The sequence below is a fragment of the Macrobrachium nipponense genome, chromosome 9 (assembly GCF_015104395.2).
Source record: "Macrobrachium nipponense isolate FS-2020 chromosome 9, ASM1510439v2, whole genome shotgun sequence".
Lineage (NCBI taxonomy): Eukaryota > Metazoa > Arthropoda > Malacostraca > Decapoda > Palaemonidae > Macrobrachium > Macrobrachium nipponense.
Window position 1 is genome coordinate 80,005,612 of NC_061110.1, and position 20,344 is coordinate 80,025,955.

At 34.9% G+C, this 20,344-nt stretch overlaps 1 protein-coding gene across 15 annotated transcripts in view; it reads right to left on the reverse strand.

Annotated features, from left to right (window-relative positions):
• The window catches only part of LOC135218482 (uncharacterized), a 1,465,909-nt gene that overhangs the window by 108,900 nt on the left and 1,336,665 nt on the right, over positions 1 to 20,344 (reverse strand). For all 15 annotated transcript variants that reach the window (XM_064254810.1, XM_064254812.1, XM_064254817.1 and 12 more), the window contains one exon: positions 18,384 to 18,543. In XM_064254810.1, the coding sequence (XP_064110880.1) occupies positions 18,384 to 18,543 (160 nt within the window). The remainder of the gene's footprint in view (positions 1 to 18,383; positions 18,544 to 20,344) is intronic.

Below are 20,344 nucleotides of genomic sequence, written 5' to 3' on the forward strand. Positions count from 1 at the left end.
CACTCTACATAGGAAAGGTCTTTCCAACTCCGTCTTCAAGGTCTAATAAATCCTACTTAGTTTTCCTTCTATTCTAGGTCAAGCGTCGAGTTACTCACCAAGTCCAGTTTACTAAGGAAAAAAGATTGTTTCTGCTTATACGATAAGTTCTTCCACATTTACTATTAAAGTACCTATAAATATTGATTTGGGATGTGACTTGCACCCTCACAAAAATCCAAGTGTTTGCTTGGAAAGCAATAAAAATACTTGGAAAAACGAATACATGATTTTTCTTTGAACAGGAATTTTCTATCCCTTACAGTTAGTTTAAATTCTTTTTCATCTTTTTTCCTTTCGTTTTTTCATTTTCTTCCAGGTGACCGCTTGACAACTGTGCAGTAACGCATCCCTTAGGCATCCTAACTAAAATACAATGTTGTGCCTTTGAACGCAAAATTATCCACAAACATTTTTGTTTAAATGCCAAAGGGGCCCGACACACACACACATACATACATACTACATACATACATATATATATATATATACCACACACACACACACACACACACACACATATATATATATATATATATATATATATATATATATATATATATATATAATATATACCATATATATGTATATGTTAACATACTTCACCAACTAATCCATATCTTGAACCAACGCAACCTTGATGATTAAAAAAATTCAGAAAGCAGTGAATTCGACATTCTGGAAGTGAAAAGTACAGAAGTCAGATCAAACCAGAGACCCAGAGATTTTGTGATCTATTGCAGAACCTCCACCAAAATAATTTATACTGCATATATTTGATGGAAAACTTCCTTATGACGCGGAAGCAAACCTAGTTAAGCTTATTTTGATGTATCAAGACCAGTGTTGGAGGACAATGCGATGAGTGATGGTTGAGACTCCTCCAAGAATTTGGGAAGGAGGCGACAACTGAGGAAACCTTTAGAAATTTCGGATGTCGCAGAGGAGCAAAAGCAAGACTACATTAACTGGCGACGGAATTATGATTCAAACAATCGTCGGAATACAATTCATTTGACCATCTTTCAAAAATTTATGTGAGAATGAATTTCTACTTTCATATCTTTTGCTTAGGCCTCTTGAGGAGGCGCGTGCTACTATAGATGTCATAAATTCACACTCTGACTCTTTCGACGCGCCGAGATATCACATGGGCCATTACCGGAGGCCTTCCGCTCCATTTCGTTCAAAACTGAACCCATTCTCCTGACGGCATTGAAGGCTTTCATGTATCTCCAGGGCTACCTAACAGTAATAGTCCCACGCAATCATATAATAAACTTATATTTCGAGATGCAATACAGTTTTTCTCGGTCTTTTAGTTGTTACTAATTACACTTGGAAATAGTCAATATTACATTTGCAGTTAATGAATTCAATGACCAATGTCTTGTTAAATAATAATCTATGTACATTATTAAGATACACGCATTAGTTAATATTACATTTGCAATTAGTTAATTCGATGACCAATGTCTTGTTGAATAATAATGTATGTACATTATTACGATACATGCTTGATAAATATTAACAATAATAAAGCATGTTTTTAGGTCAAATCTCTGTCCACTGAAAAACAGAATATGTATGCAATGAGAAAATTTGAATTCTACACTTATATACATAATAAAGTCCACCAGCAGCTGTTTCAAGACCACTAATGTTGTGAGAAAACGAAGTTAAAGCTTAGAAAAAAATACAAATTTGTAAATGTTACAAATTTAAAGTTTAACCGAAGTCTGTTAAAAACGAAGACACCAAAGTTGTAAGAAATAAAGTAATAAAGAGTTCCGGTGTCACTAAACCTACCAGAGAAAACTTTCCCAACACACACACTGTCACGAACACACATGTACAGTATAGACTTTGTAAACAAGGCAACAAAAGCTTCAGGCCAATAACCCAGGGAGTGAGGCACAGAGAGAAAGAGTGACAGAGAGAGAGTAAGTAAAGGAGAGAGAGAGAGAGAGAGAGAGAGAGAGAGAGAGAGAGAGAGAGAGAGAGAACAATGCAACAAAACAAATATAAAACGCCGATCGATTCCCATTGTGCTCACCATAAAGGAAGACTGCAAGACCCCATAGAGAATTGATGTCAATACACACATTTTTCCCCCCACTCGTATCGTGACCGGTCACTTACGCATTATGATCTAATGTGCGCCCATTTCCTTTATACATGGAAATGTATGAACACAATCAGGTGGACAGAAAGGTGGATAGGAATGAAGACCGATTGTTTTCCTGCTAGGTGACGCACCAATAAGGGTCTTCGACTCCCGTGGACAGGTATTGTTTGAAAGCACATGAAAGCAATAACTTCATTTGTAATTACACATTATACACAGGAAAGATGTGGCGAGTGGAATTTCACAAAGGCCTTCTGAGTTACGCTGGGATAGAGGCAACGATGATGATGATGATAATTCAAAATGCCTTCTATGCAGAATTATACCCTATATGTAGGCATATATGCTTAAAAATACCTGTTCGTCTGTACATTTACAGTATGCCTTGGGCAATGTCGATTTTCTTTTTCAAATACGGACGAGTTACTTATACAAATTAAGGGCAGCTTTAACTGCATCTCTTTCGGAGGTCAATTACTGTTATTTTCTTTATTGTGTTAGAAAAGATGCTCGGTTATATATATATATATATATATATATATATATATATATGTATGATATGTATATATATATATATATGTATATATATATATATATATATATATATATATATATATATATAGTGTGTGTGTCTGTGTGTAACTAAACATACAAAACATGTTTTGCAATTATGACTACAATATTTTTTTCAGAGGGCAAATAAAATTACCGTCCTTACCGTATATGCAAAGGAACTCGCCATATCTATCTATCTATCTCTATCTATCTATCTATCTATCTATCTATCTATCTATCTCTATCTATCTATATATATATATATATATATATATATATATATATATATATATATATACATCAACGTGAAAACATCCCCCTACATACGATTACTTGACAATAAACCCCACGTCCCTCTCATTCTTCTTTTCTTCAAATTGTACCCTTCCCCCTCTCCTTCCCCCCCTTTTTGTGTGTTAACCATTCTCCACCCAAGTCCCGTGTCTGACGACCCTTCTTTTCACATCATTCATTAAATATACACAAGGGTTATACTACAGAAGCAAATTGGGGTACAACAAAACTCTCACCGAGAGCAAAACAAACTCAGGATTTCCAGGAAGAGGCCATGAAATATGTATCTTAAAGGATCCCTAAAGCGAACAGCTCCCTTCTATATCCTTGTTAATACAAATCCCCCACTCGAGTCTATTTGGTTTCTTGGGAGTAATGAGAGAGAGAGAAGAGAGAGAGAGAGAGAGAGAGAGAGAGAGTGAGTGAGTCTGGTTCGCCCCTACGTTTTACAATACAACCATTGTTAGAACATATAATAAACGCCTGCGATATTACGACATAAGGGTTTCATATCTTATTCATCGTACGTCCTTGTTTTTAAGTTACCTTCACTTCTCCAGAAGTGGTATTTACATTAGTTTGGCAGAAACTTTACAGATTTCTAGAACTTATTAGCAACACAAACTTAAATTTACACTAGTTTGGCAGAGACTTTACAGATTTCTAGGTCCGTAATAGTTCTGGTGTTGAATATGAAGTAAATGTTAATGAATCAGAATTTCTCAACCACTACGTTAATCTTTTCATCTTTGAAATTGGCATAAGAGTTTTCTTAGGGGTACTGTAAACATAATAATAATAATAATAATAATAATAATAATAATAATAATAATAATAATAATAATAATAATAATAATAATAACAACAACAACAACAACAACAACAACAACAACAACAACAACAACAACAACAACAATAATAATAATAATAATAATAATAATAATATCGCATACAACTAATAACTCGACAGCGATCGTGTTCTCCGTTTTGTTTCTTAAGGAATGTTTGGAGAAATTTTATCAATCGGACGACGATTTACGAAGCACTTTTTTCACCTCAGGAATTGTTTGGTATTCTGCCGATGGTAATAAGTAATCTCGTGATGTGATGTTAAATATCAAGAGCTAGTAACTTTCAAAATGCAATTGACACTGTCTGTGTTATCACCAAGGGGTCGGATATAAGACACCGATGCATTGCTGCAGGACTTTCTATCACCATCTGGACGAGTCAATTCAGATAAAACATTGGTTAACTTTTACTCATTGCTACCAGTAACCTGAAAATAAGGATCACTGAGATACAGAGAGAAGGATTTAAATACCTGATCGCTGCAGCGCCCATCTTTAGTGGCAATTTAAAAATGTCCATCTTGGCAAAAGCATTTGAACCTTTACGATATCTCCTCGCAATTGTAGCCTGTTGTTCAGACCAGCCAAATCATTCATACCAGAACATATAAAAGCCCATAGAACTTAGTTACTCTATTGACTTGGGAGATTAGGTTTCCTCTCTAGTATATACCGAAGAGCCACTTAATTCAAATATTCAATTGCACTAGCAAATCCTTTATCTTTACTTCACACATATTTTCCATCTCACTTATTCCCGCAATTTACCTCTTTCATTTTTTGTATTCCGTTCATTCTGGCAGCATAGAAAAAAAATCGTTCCTGAGAACAATAATGAATTGTTGATACTTCCGTAACTGTTTTCAATCATACACATTTTTCGTCTGTATTTCTTCGGCTTCCCATCTCACGAAATTCTCCTGGCTGTCCTATAATGTCAGCTTCCTCTCCATTTCCCTGCAAGCCCTACTTCTGTGTCCTTATCCCCCAATATAATCCTGGATGTCAAACGATCTCATTTCCCGCGCATTATTCCTCCGAATCTTCAAGGCGATCCCATCACGTCATTTTCCGATGTATTTTCAAGGCTGCCCTACCGATGGCCTTTTCCTCTCTGCCTTGCACTGACATAAAGCGTCTCCATCGTTCCTTTACCTCTTTGTCTCTTACTCTAGGAATTTCTAATAAAGGTTTCGGGCAGGGCGAGGGTAGGGTAAGGAGAGGAAGGGGGAGGAGGGAATGGCAGGTACCTAATTCTACCTCCTAACGAGAAAAAGTATTCAATATAAACGCAACATTCCTTCGGGCTATTTGAGGAATGAAAATGTTTCAGCCGTAATAGCCATTCTTGGAATAACTCAAATATACACAATGTTGAAGGTAAACACCCGCTACAGGTGTGAGAAAAATCTAGATACAATGATAGTACAGAGAGAGAGAGAGAGAGAGAGAGAGAGAGAGAGAGAGAGAGAGAGAGAGAGAGAGAGAGAGAGAATGTTCTTATTTGGGTTTTTTGCAACCTAACACTCATAACTCAAATTCTCTTTCTCTAGATGTCATTTCATAGACTATGAAATCAATATGTAACATTCTTCTCTCTATATCTTCAATTATTCACTTCGATTTTCAATTTTTGATCCTAAGTGTCACCTTTGTCCTCCACGCATCAAAACGCGTACCTAAAACAAATATTCGAGAATTTTTATAAGAAAACTTTACATTTGGCATATAATCGTTTCTAAATATCTCAAAAATTAACATACATCTAAACCTTCCACTACCTGAGCCAGCTACATATTTTTCTGTTAACAGTACTTTCCTTGCTACTAGATTAATGGCTTCCTCCTCTGTATTTATAAGTAGTTATCCCTTTCGCTGATACCAAGAACATTATCCACCGCCCCTTTCTATCTTCCTATAGGAATTTCTAATAAGGGCTTCCAGGAGAGAGAGAGTGAGAGAGAGTGAGTCCCATTAAGATGAGGACGTATAAAAGCATGTAGGGTGCAATGTATGCGTGTGTATATATATATATATATATATAATATATATTATATATATATATACATATATCTATATATATATATATATATATATATATATATATATATATATATATACATATATATATATATATATATATATATATATATATAATATTATATACATCTAGTAAAAGACCATAAAAAGCCAAAATATAAGCTCCTATTATTAGATGGAATTCTGTTGCAACAGTACATATTTACCAGTTATATATATATATATATATATACTATATATAGTATATATATATATAAATATATATGTATATTATTATATATCCTATCTAATATTATATATATATCTGTATATATATATATATATATATATATATCTAATATATTATATAGTGTGTGATTGCACATATCCGTATACATCAATACTAACGAAGTATGAAACTTCTTTTCCCCTCAGTGACCGCTCTGATACATGCCATCACGCGGTGAACATATTGTTTCCATCTGTTTTTGAAAGGGAATAATATAAAGCCCTATATATCTTCCAAATTGGTACGGTGTCCGGCGTCGTATTTCCTTGTTATAAACATACATACTCGAAATAAACAGATTTATGGGAAACTAGTCAATATTCGTTTTGTTAGACTACAGCTTTCTTATATCTGCCAATGTTTATTTAAAATTCAATTTTTTTTTTCTCGAAAAATACCCACCATGAACCCTATGTATAGATTACAAGTTTATATCAACATGACACTATGTATGCAATACTGCCAAGGTTTACAGCAAGTTTGCTGAAAAACAAATGTGACTGGTTCACACTGGAGTCACTTTGCATGCAGCATAATATATATATATATATATATATATATATATATATATATATATATATATATATATATATATATATATATATATATATATATATAAATTATTCACTTTGAATAGTGTATATGGAATTTATAAAAGTAAACAATATATATATATATATATATATATATATATATATATAAACAATTAATATACCTTCTGAACAGTCGACTTCCATTATTATTTCGAGTAATACATTCTACGTATGAGGTAAGAGATCCCCTTTTCTACGGCAACGGAGCAAGCTTTTGAACTCACTAAATCTCCCTTCCCGTTTCTTCCCTTTTGTGTTTACTTTCCCTCCCTGAGCTCAGGGTGAGGAAAGAAAGTGTCTCTCTCTGACCCTCTTCCTTTGTGCTCTTTCACTTCCGTGGCACTCCAGTCCAAGTCGTTTTCCCTTTGTTTTTCTTGTACTCAATACTCCTTATTTTCATTATTCTTTATAAGGGTATACCAAAATAAAAATGGAACTGCTTACCACTGCCATTTAACATTTCTCTCTCTCTCTCTCTCTCTCTCTCTCTCATCAGCTATAAACTTCTAAACTTCCAGATTTTCAGTACGATATTTCGCTACGTTAGCAAAAGAATCAAGATTGTGCTAAAGACAAAGCAAAGTTCGTTGGTCGAACAGCCGTTCAGCAAGTAATAACAAAACTTGGTTTCACTTGAGTTCACGAATCCTACGGATACTTTCCTGATTCCAAGTGTTTTTAATGGTATTCTCGTTTTTTTTTCTTTTATGTCGTAATGCCCCGTAATTGTTTTAATTTAGTTCCTTTTTCTAATAAAGTTATTTCCACGCAAGAACGTCGTAACCTAACCTGAAATAGATCTTATGTTAAGGTCTTTATATTCAGTGAAGGAATGACGCAGTTCAAGACATTGACGATAGAAAAATTTACTAAAAAAAAAAAAGAAAAAAAGAAAAGAAAAAAAGGCCGTATGATTTTATTAAGAGAAAATATTTGTAAACCACTCACCGTATAATAATACACTGACCCGTCTATCATGTCAATATTTCATACGTTTATTTTTAGAAATATAAACATGTTCATCAATAAAAACGAGTAAAATTTTCCAAGATAACAAAACCGAACTCAGACCCACACACAAACTAGAGAAGACTGATGTTATCTTCCATAAACTGTTTCTTTCATGCAAACGTTTCTTGATTAATGCAGTCTACTGAATATCCAGTAACGCATATAAAGACAGAAAAAAAAACCACGACCCACCACCTTTTCGGATCTCCTAAGCTCCAATTATAAAATCTGCTCAGGGGTAATTTACTTTTTACTTTTTTTCTTCTAAATCTACGCAGGAGTGCAATCTCAACGATACGAAAAAATCTCCTACATAAACTGCTGAAAGAAGCGGGGGACAGAATTGTATGGACTCTACCTACTCTCTACCACCTCCCTATCTCTTCTGTTTGCTTTTCTTTCTACTTCATTAAAGAAGAGGAGGAAGTTATTTCTTTCTGTCTAACTTTCATTGACGTGGCTCCCCAATGTCCTTGATATTATGAAGTTTTTTCTCTCTCCTCACTACTTTTTTGTTGCTCTTTCTAGCGTAAAACAATATTCTGAATAAGAACTGGAAATGCTCCATTCAACGAACATGACTTGACCGTACGCGTGCACTTCTGAAATCCAGTATTTCTAAAAAAAAAAAAAAAATTCCTTTAATATTCAGGGAGTATGTCGAATCGAAGAAATTCATAAGGATGACAAAACGATTTGCTTTAGCTCTTACAGACTCCTCCATCAAATATTTAATTTTAAGTTTATTTTCGTATTCTTGAAAGTTTTCAATATACTCGTACTGCGAAAAACAACTCCAAATAGTGGCTTAAATCCGCCCCCCCCCCACCTTCAAAATTAAAATTTTTCTTCAAGTTGAATAGTTTGACTTCAAACGAAAGCACTGCTTCGTTTTTTAAAATATGGACAGTTTCCCTCTGTTAAAGATGACACTTGCCGCGGCAAAGACTGAAATGCTTCTGCAGTAACACATTCATAAACCTAAACTGACACACATACAAACTTTCACTGATGTTATTGAACTTTATATTACGAATAAAATACGTTCATGGCTTATACAAAGAAGTTAAAAGTATTACAAACACGTATATACGTATATATATATATATATATATATATATATATATATATATATATATAATGGAACTACCTTTAAATGATATGGGAAAATGGTGCAATGCATACATCGAATTTTCATCCCCTAATGATGAACAGCGAGGAAATTGTATGCACTAAAGGCATTCTCTGCGATCTAGAGTAAGTCATCCAACGGCTTCTTAATGATTAAAAAGATAATTTTCACTCGTGCCAGCCACAGAAAAAAAACTGCAATGGAAAACACTAGCCAAAACCTGCAGGATCTTTCGTGCAATATTTCCCAATTACTACAACCTGCGTGCGAAGCCGTTTTTTCGTCTTTTTATATGGCAACAGTGCAATCTGTGCCTCTGGTTGTTTTTTCCTTTTTCTTTTTGTATGATAACAGTGCAATCTGTGAGATGGGTCTAAATTTTTTTTTTTACATAATAGCAAAGGAAACGAGGACTGGATTGTACGGATTTTTCCTCTCTCCCTCTCTCTTTCCCTCTCCTTCCTTTTGTGTTTGCCTTTCTTTCTACCCAACAGGGAGGAGGAGAGAAAAAGATCACTCCCCTTCTTTTTTATTCTCGTTTCTTTGTGTTCTTTCGTTTACGGGGCGCTCCATTCTACTCCATTTAGTTTTCATCCAACACTTTTTTTTATCTCATTTATTTCCCCCCCTCTGAGGCACTACAATAAATGTGACATATGGTAATGTTGTTTGCTGCACCATATTGTTAATGAAGCACTATCATTTTATTAAAAAATTCATAGATAAAAAATTTATTAAACTAAAAGTTCAAAAAAATTTGACCCGTCAAAAGAAAGAGTCAACTTCAGCCAAATCGTCCGATAATCTACTTTCCATCTATAAAGTCGAGGAGATGTTCTCTGAACTAATGACCGATATATCTCACTTAACCGATTCAAATTCTTTTTCCTTTCAGCGGTATACTTTTCTGATTACTAAATTTTTTTCATATCTTTTGTAGTTTATGTTTTCTAAGAACAGAACAAGACTTTCCATTGTTGAACAATTTACTTACTGGAAAACGTCCTTTAAAGTTTTTTTTTTTTTTTTTTAATGATGAACGAGAAGAAATATCAATGAATAAGGTGAAGCTTCAAACAATCGGACGACTAGATAAGAAAAAAAAAAAATAAATAAAAACCATGATTTCGTAATGTGAAACAATATTCACGATTTTGAGCAAATATAGATTCCAAATTTTTTCAGATTTGCTACTTCTAAAGATAAGCTACCAAAACGTACAGCATAACATACTATAAGCATGATCATCACCTTAACAAAATGAAGAATCCTCTGAAAAACAGACAACTTGTCGAAGTGTCTATTGTAAATTATATGGATAAATATCACGTAATATAAAACTGAAGTTACAAATAGTAACAACAAGGCGTGATCCGACCTATAGCTTAATCACGCCGCGCGCTAAAAGCTACATTTAAATAGAGCGTTGTTTCACCAACGAAAATTTAAATAAATAGGCTATATTTTATTAGAAATAATTGTTCTGTACTGTTTAACATGCACATCATTTATTTTTTACATTTTCATTCTAATAAATAAATCATAAATAGCCTATCCTAAAATTCTTGTATCTTTAACTCAACGCGGAACACCTTTTTCAGACCTTTTTAGTCTCTTCCATTGGGCTTTCCTATCCCCCAAAGCAAGAACAACAACAAAAACAAAGTAATGTGTAGGCTTACTCTCCGAGCAAGCAAAAATAACCGGAAAGCCATCAGAGAGCACATACCCCTGCCCAAGTCTATCCCAAGGAACACACTATCTTCCGATCCGGTGAATTCCTAATAGGTTCAGAGAATACAACCCACATTCCTTGTAGGAGGTAGTTATTATGTGATGGTAACATAAACATTTAAATGGCCAAGCGCAAACTTTATAAAAATATAAGTTATATCGACAGCATTCTGAGGTCCGTTGTGGAGAGTCAATCGACCAAACGCTGGAAGAAATAAAACACTAAGAGAGAAAGATCAAGTACTGCAAAATCTATGAGAAGGTAAAGAGGTATAAGTCCTGAAAAGGGGAATGCTTAGTGGTCGGCAAATGTAATGAAATCGAGTCTTATTCACCTTTACGATTGATGAATGCAAGCTGAAACGAACACTACACAATCGGAATAATGACACCATCCGACAAATGAATACATTTCGATTTCGTAGTGAGACTGGACATTTTCAATGTCAGCAGACGAGGCTCTACGCAAAGGCAGTTTACAAAATACTTATAATTGAAAAAGGGAATTATTTCTAAACATCCCTTTTTAAGAGTCTGCCTATCGGATCCTAATTTTGAGCCACCCCTGTTTTTCCTTAGCAGCTTCATTTTCTTATTCCGCTTAGTTCAAGGCTGGAACAGAGCACTGAGATGCCCTACTTCACCGGAGCTTGCATAAAAACGATGATGAGATTCTGATGTATATTCTGCAAAAATTCAAGATGTTGAGGGTATCGTTTGATAATGTAAATTATTCGTTGAGATAGGAGAAGTAAAGCAATATTAATTACATTCTAAGAGCAGTCATTATGTCCATCCCAATTGATTGCACAAGGATACCGATGAAGAGAAAGGAAATGTGGCAGAATGAGAAAAGGTGAAGCATGAACTCCCTTACAATATTCCTCTCACTTCGTTTGGTTATTATGCACTAGGATGTGATCTATTAATCAGACATCATTATTATACAGGTTCCAAGATCACAAAGTCATCATCTAAAAAGAAAATAATTTACTCTCTACTTATAGTCCCCCGTTGGACTAGTGGATTTCGCGCTCGGCTACCAATCCGGTGGTCCGAGGTTCGATTCTCGGCTCGGCCAACGTGGAACCAGAGGAATTTATTTCTGGTGATAGAAATTCATTTCTCGATGTAATGTGGTTCGGATACCGCAATAAGCTGTAGGTCCCGTTGCTAGGTGACTAATTGGTTCCTAGCCACGTAAAAATATCTAATCCTTCGGACCAGCCCTAGAAGAGCTGTTGATCAGCTCAGTGGTCTGGTAAAACTAAGATATACTTAAATTTTCTCTCTACTTATGGTCATTGGCAAATACAACTGCGATTTTGTAAGTTTTCCGTTTAAGCCCTGTTTATTAATTTCTACTATTAAAGCAAGCAGGTAGCCACGTTCCTGTGAACGCCTTAGTACGGATATGGCACGCTTTTTTATGCAGGAAATTGGTTACTGTACATATGAATGTAGAAAAACATATAGATACTGTTACATCTAAATATAACGTTACCTTCAAAAACACCTGACTATTATTATCGTTACCTTTTATTTTTTTTTTATTTGCATACAAAATCGTCTTACACTTCATATCTTGATATTAGCCATCCAAAACCAAAGGTAACCTGGCGCCTTAATGCAAGTCAGTAGATACCTCATACGACCAAGAAAACGCGGTGAATACGTATTCAGAAACAGAAGTCAAGTATATCTTAGTTTAACCAGACCACAGCTGATTAACAGTTCTCCTAGGGCTGGCCCGAAGCATTAGATGTTTTTACGTGGCTACGAACCAATTGGTTACTTAGCAAGGGAACCTACAGCTTATTGTGGGATCCGAACCACATGATTTCGAGAAATGAATGTTTAATCTCAAGAAATAAATTCCTATGGTTCTGCATTGGCAGCAGCAGGGAGCGAACTCGGCCTTCCAGATTGATAGGCAAGTACGCAACCCACTCGTCCAATGAGGAACTTCAGAAACAGAAATGCCTCCTATTTTGATACTGGTTGTATCCTAATCGAACAAAGTCCTACACTCAACCATTGTATCAAACTCACCAAGTATGTTCAGTGGCCGTATCTGTGCTCTAAGAAGATGTTCGACTTAGGATTCACCTCTAGATGAAACTCCCACATACACAGTACAGTCCAACCCGTTGAGGTTGAAGTGAGTCCAGTGACAGAGAAGATTAATAAGATTGCACTTCTGTTTTTCAAGGCGGATATCCAACTCGGTAAACAGAGATCTATGCTCCAGAGTACATTTTACATTACGATAACTGGACAGCCTTTCGATGTAGGGGATGGATATTGTCATGAAGTTGTCTTATGATCTTACCGTTATCTCCTGACTTGTGATTATGTTATGTAAAGATATATCTTCTAACAATAGGATTTTTTCAACTTAAAATTGTGATACTAAAAGTTGGGACAAGCTCCAAATAGGCCTTTAAAGTTTAGATAAGAGATTATTTGAATCTATATCTAAGATATCCATTATGTTTTAAGCAAGATGTCTCGCTGTATTGTTATAATTGATGACAAGTGCCATTTCTGACATCATTCTTGTGTATAATAATGGCGGAAATCATTTCATACTTTTTAAACTCCTTTAGTATTTTAACAGAAGTCTGCATTATTCATGAAAAGTCATTACACACTACGAACAACGTATTTTGACTGCAATTTTCAGTGTGTATGTTGGTTAATTATTTACCAGGCTGTTAGAAAATTCATAACTAGCTGTTCCATTTTGAATGGAAATAGTTTGTTCATATATATATTCAAGTGAATTAAAAAATATAAATGAAATATTTCAAACGTTGTCACAACAAATGTCAAGAAAATGATTAAATAAATGAATTCTGAAGTGTTAATGAATTTCCAATTACCCCTTGACGGTAATGTGTGAGATGTTGGTCACTAAACTAATTAAAACAATCAAAGAAACCTGCACGCTCCATCTTCATGCTCTGTTAACTATTGGTTATCTTCATTCTTGAATAATAGAATAGTTATTCATTTCATTGGTTTCACTGATTTAATTGATGATTATATAGGGATCTGATATTTAGCTGAAATCTTCTTGTGAAATTCAAGATTTGTTTTGCCAAACCATCCTTCAAGTAGGGTAATTATCCGGAAAGGAAACGTATTTTTATAAAACCCTGCATAATACTTCAACCCCATAATTTACGTAACCTCTGAGGTTTACGGTATGAAGGTATGAAACGAACAGAATAAAAGAATCTACCCTATTCAGTGAGTGAAATAAAGAGCAAAAATTACGTAAAGGAGAGTTAAATACAAAAAAATATTATGAGAAAGTATCCTATTGAGCACAGGGAAAAGTGAATAATACAAGGCAAATGCTGATTGGTTATCAAAGGAAATAATTGTGCCCAATTGGAATCCCTGATTCAGCTGACTTGCAATATAGTCTTTTTTTCTGAAGGCACCATAATTGTCATGTTCCTTCAAAATACATGTGTAAGGAACAATCAAAGAGGTATTAAAATACCATTATAAAACATAGTGTAAACAGAATAAAGATTGGTCCATACCTACCTTGTTATATATATATATATATATATATATATATATATATATATATATATATATATATATATATATATATAAATCAGGTGCCTTAAGCATCCTGGTGTTCAATGGCATATAGTTTTCTTACGGTCGATAAAACATGATCTAAATCAGACACTAACAAATATGGCTTCCAGAAGATTTATCATTTCTTTTACCAATCTCATGATTTAACATCCTCGCATACAGCTACATATTTTATTTCGAAATATCCTTACTTTCCCTACATAATCTTGGGATGTAAGATCCTCATATAAAAGCAAATATTTTATTCAAACTCCCTCCGGATCTTTGGGATATGATATTTTAGGAAGCTTACTTGCCTTCAATTACAAATCTTACGTCCTAATAATAGAGACCAAAATATACTGGGACATATCCTGGTGCTGCCTCGCAAATCCATGCTAAGAACAGGATTTATTTTTATTTATTTTATTTTATTTTTTTTTGGGGGGGGGGGGGGGGGGGGTGGGGGGGGGGTGTGGGGGGGGTGTGGGGGGGGGTGGAGGGGGGGGGGGGGCAGAATTCCACACCGTTCTCTTGCGAATCTTAGTATTTACAAGATGTTTATGAATCTTGGTATTCTGAACCTCATATGGAACAGCATATTTTGGAAAGTTTCCCAACATTCTCTCACGGAACTTAGGATTTAACATCGTCGTATGGAATCAGAGTTTTAGTAAAAGTTTTCGACATTTCTTATGATTCTTGTTTTCTAAAATTCTCATATGGACTAAGATGTTTTAGAATGTTACCGAACATCCTCTTACAAATATTAGAACCTAGCGTTTTGCAGTTCTCAACCAGTGATAAACAAATCATAGTATTTATAGTCTCCGTACTGAGACAATTCTCTCATGATATCTGGTATTTATTATCGACCTGTAAAATGAAAAAAATTAGAAAGTGTTCCAGCATACCTTACAAGTCTTCAGACCTTATCCCCGTATATGACGAGATATTTACAATATTTCTTAAGTTTCACAATACTACAACAAGGTAAGTGCAAAAGGTGAGAGAGAGAGAGAGAGAGAGAGAGAGAGAGAGAGAGAGAGAGAGAGAGAGAGAGAGAGAGAGAGAGATTGATTAAACCCACCTCGAGGGAATTGATGAAAAAATATATACGCTGCAAAAATGTTTACCGAAACCTACTTGGCTTCGACAATTTCATCTACATATAAAAATGGATGTATGCATGTGTATATATGTGTGTATGATCCACCATAACTCTGAAATGCACTGGGTAGTTTCAACCAAACTTTGTAAACATATGCCTTACCATCCGGAAAAGAATATTGTGGGGATAAAATAGTACTGGCACCCAAGGGGGGTGGGTGTTTGTGTTGGAAGGGGATGAAATGTAAAAATAACCGAAAACGACTGATATTAGTGTCTAATCTATAGTTTTAGAGGTCGCTGAGATGAATAGTGACAATCCACAATGATAAGGGGATGGGAAGGGGTGACATGTACAAATAACCGAAAACATCAGATATTAGTGTCTTAATCCATAGTTTTCGAGGTCGCTGAGGTGAGAAGTGGTGAGAAGGGGTTGACATATGAAAATAACAAAAACAACAGATATTAGTTCTAATCCATGGTTTTCGAGGTTGCTGAGATGAATACATACACTCCTGATGCCATATAAAGTTCAGCTCCTATACGAATGGGGGTGAGAAGTGGTGAAATATAAAATGTCAAAAATGCTGGGAAATGTGACTGAAGTCACCTATCTTGACAGGAGAGAGAGAGAGAGAGAGAGAGAGATTATCGGTTGTCATTGAGTTTTCCCGGGCAGCACAGGGTTGGTCAGCTAGTATTACTATAAAATAATGATTAGATAATCTCTGTAAGAGGAGACTATAGACTATGCTGGGAGGCTGCCTCAGCACCACGGGGAAGCCACAAGACTTGCGTTAAAAATATGTAGAGCTGCCTAAAGGAGCAGTCTCGGGTTTTATCCGATTATTATTTAGTGGAAGCTATAAGGAAGATGGAGGGTAACGGAGCCTCTCGGGAGCCAAGAGTTGAATGTAATGAAAGTTAAGACGAGGAAGTGGAGAGATAAAGGAGATGAAGTACAGGGGGCGGGAACTACTATATACAACGAAATGATGTGGGCATCATTTGGCATTAAGTGATAAACCTTATTCCCCGAAGAAATATTTTCTAATGTCAAAAACTGACAAAACTGTCGAGACAGTTTAAAATTTCTTTAGGGTTCGCATTCACAGCATATCTGACACTTGAGGAAGAAGATTTACACACAACACTGACAACATAAACAACAAAAACAGGATGCTAAACCAGGTTCAGTTTACATACGTATTATATGTTTGTGCGTTTTCCTCATATGATGGCCATGTAAATTCAAGAAATATACTTCAGCTTTTGGGGAAGTTTGAACTTGAATCAAAGGGATGTTCGTTATAAAAGTTTTTTCTTTTGTAATGTAATTACCAGATATTTTAGTGTATGTGCGTGCAAACGCAAACACACACGCATGTATATGCTCGCGCGAAAAATCGTTCCACAAAACTTTGCATAATTCAAATTTTTTAAAGTTTGAAGAAAGATGAATGGTTAAAATGGGAGCGTAAGGACTCTCGTGGGTCTATTCGTTTTTTTCACAGCTACGAAAGTGGAACAGACGCCATGAAAAGCCACCAACAATCGTGTTTCATTCTATATAATATTTGCAGATTAAAATACGTGTTTGCGTTTGGTCATTCAAATACCCATGATTGTGCACCAATTTCCGTAAGGAAACGTTTACTTGGGTTTTTTTTCGAAAAAATACGCTTTTGATATAAATATGCACCACGGTCATACACATGGGTATATACGTACATTAATGACTAAACATAATACAAATGATAAGACCAAACTATAATATTAAAAACAACAAAAATCTTTTCTATGCACGTTGTATTTTCGTTAAAAATATAAAAAAATAAATAAGCAAAATCTTTTTTATGCTATGGTAATATATTTTTAAGTGTAAATAATGTTGCGGTATTTATCAATAAGTCAGGCAAACTAACGGTAGTGTACAATACGCCCATAACAAATTAAAGGCGTTAGTCACAAATGGGGGGAGGGGGAGCGGAACAAACAAACAGAGCTTGGTACCCGTCTCGCACATTTTCATATTGAACGATATATCATATATATAGATATATATATATATATATATATATATATATATATATATATATATATATATATATATATATATATATGACGCCTGAATTACATTTGCTTGTTAACAACAAGAAAATACAACAAACATACTAGAGCTTACAGAGTATACTAAGATAGGCATTATTGTTAAGAAATAAATGTATATATATATATATATATATATAATATATATATATATATATATAGATATATTATGATATAATATTAAATATAAATAAAAATATATTATATATATAATAACTGTTTAGAACTAAACGGTTTACAAACCTAACATACACAACAGCAATAAGACATGACACGTTGACGGAGGACAAGACAACCAACCAAAACCGACGAGGACACTACAACGCACGACTCGATTCATTAACAAACAGTCTCAATGCTACACACGTCTAGCAGTCTTGTCTCATCTTCCATCATGGTGCAGTGCAGAGCTGGCAAACACTCCACGGAATGGCAGATAAGTCAAAACTGCGCCGAACGTTTTACAGAGAATGGGAATACCCTCGTAATCGACCATTTTTCTCCACAGGAGAGAAAAGAAAGAGTGATGAGAGCCAAGAGAGGAGCGAGCGCCGAGGGTAAAAGGGGGAGGACGTGTCTGCAGGGAGAGTAATAGACCGATGACTGTGTAGGCTGAGAGCATGCGGGGAGAAATGCGAGGGAAATCATGGACCGTTAGCTAATCATCCCTTGATGAACTGGTGAAAAAAAAGTGTCCACGCACACATTAAACAAATAATAATTAGGTCCATAAATATCCCTTTTCTCCTAAATGGCGGAGAAGAAAATGATTACGAAGGTGGTGACACATACGAGTTATGGGAAACACGACGAGAAAGGCAGTATAACCCCAATCGGGAGAGTTTATATGAAGCCAGCATGCACTTGAGCGGACTAACGTTACAACACACTCATCGTGACGCCATCAAACACTCACAGAGAACGGTGACGTTGAGCGGAGAACTGGTGGCGTTTCCCTGGGAGTTGATGGCTGCGCAGGAATACTCGCCGGCTTGATTTCTTTTCACCTTGTTCATAACCAAGTTGTTGCCGTTGATCAAAACTCTTCCTCCTTTGTCTGCGGTGACTTTCTGGCCCTGAAATATGCAAGAAAATGAAGGGCATTAACACTTACTGACAATTATAGTATACTGCTTATACAATGACAATATCTGGACATTGACACTTTTTAAGGGAACAGTATAAAAAAAAATTAATAAAAAGAGTCTGGGATGCATGACACTGTTCCACAAATGATACAAGTTGCTATGATTCAGACCACATGTATGCTCAAGAGTTTGATAATATCAGGACAAAAAAATATCCCAGTAAATGGAAGAAAAAAACAAAACATTCAAGAAAGGGGAAATTGAAGATACCACTAGTTCCTTCAATAGCATCCTCCCAAGTATGTCTTAATATTAAGAAAACTATCAATGTAAAAATAAGTAGGGGACACTCAAAAATGTTTAGATAAAGGAACTCTAAGGATTAAATTTTCACTTAACACTAAAATCAATTAAATGGATCATCTGATTAAGAGTGAGCTTCACATATGCCTTGTACATCTCTGTGAAAGGTATTGGGACTTCATAGTACCCATCAAAAGATTTATAGCATCACAATATGGTTTTACACGAAACATCTTTCTTGGGCACTTCAACACTTGCGGTATGTTCTTTGGTCATGTTGTGAATTGAATAAAAAAGAAATAAGATTTGGGAATCGTTTGAGGCACCGATATAGCTTAAGTGATGTGGGTTTTGCAAATATTCAACGATGGTTGAACTGTTAAAAAATGCATAATGAAGACTGACAAGCTGTTAAAGAAGGCATAAAAATGAAACATTGTAAAAATGAGAAAGGTTACATAATGAAAATTCACAGTCATTTTTTGGGTACAACAAAGAGTTGAGAGAGAGAGAGAGTTCAAATTCGATTTCTTCATTACAAAGTTACGATTTATGCTACCTAGTTAGGGTCAATACTGACATATGGAATTAAACCCTGGTTGAGCAATTTCTGTATAAATACTAAAACTAGGGTCTTTGGAAAAAAAAAAGCCGTTTGCTTAAAAAAAAAATAATAAACTTTGGTGTTTTACGCTATAAGCATACTGTAAACACAGCAAGAAGAGGGGGTGGAGGTCACATAATATGCGAAATACAGATCAGGATTGGAACAATTAATTCTAATTTACAGTTACTTAGTTACAACTGTGCGCATTGCATTATAAGATGCGCCTAGATAAACGCCCGTTTTTAGTCCTACATAAAGGCTCGCTCGCTAATTTTCGAATGAAGAAATTCTATAAAGTCGTAATGATTATGAATTTATGAAATGTAGGCTGTCAAGCCAAGCGCTGGGGCAATCTCGGGCATAATTTCAAGAATGGAACCATTGGGCACAATAATTAATACTAAGGATTTCAGCGATTCAGCTTAGTCAGAAACCTTCATGGCAAAATCAAATTTTGTTTGAATGACAAACCTGAAAACCAAAAATCTAATACGGTTCTCGAGGGAATGGATTTCGCTGCCTGAGTTTACCCAAGTAGTTCCTAAACTGATTATCTACTACAGCCTTCGATTTAACCTAAACATCTGTGCTGCACTACTTGTAAGTAACGTTATATATATATATATATATATATATATATATATATATATATATATATACATATATATATTATCATATATAGATATATATACACATATATATTAAATATTTTTTTTTTTCCCTTTTTTTTTTTTTTTTTTTTTTTTTTTTTTTTTTGCCCTTTTTTTTTTTTTTTTTTTTTTTTTTTTTTAACGCTGAGCTTCTGCGACTGGCTGCCACCGCAAGTTAATTTCAATCCAAAGCTAAGTGAATATACTTGCATGTTGCTTTGCTACTGTT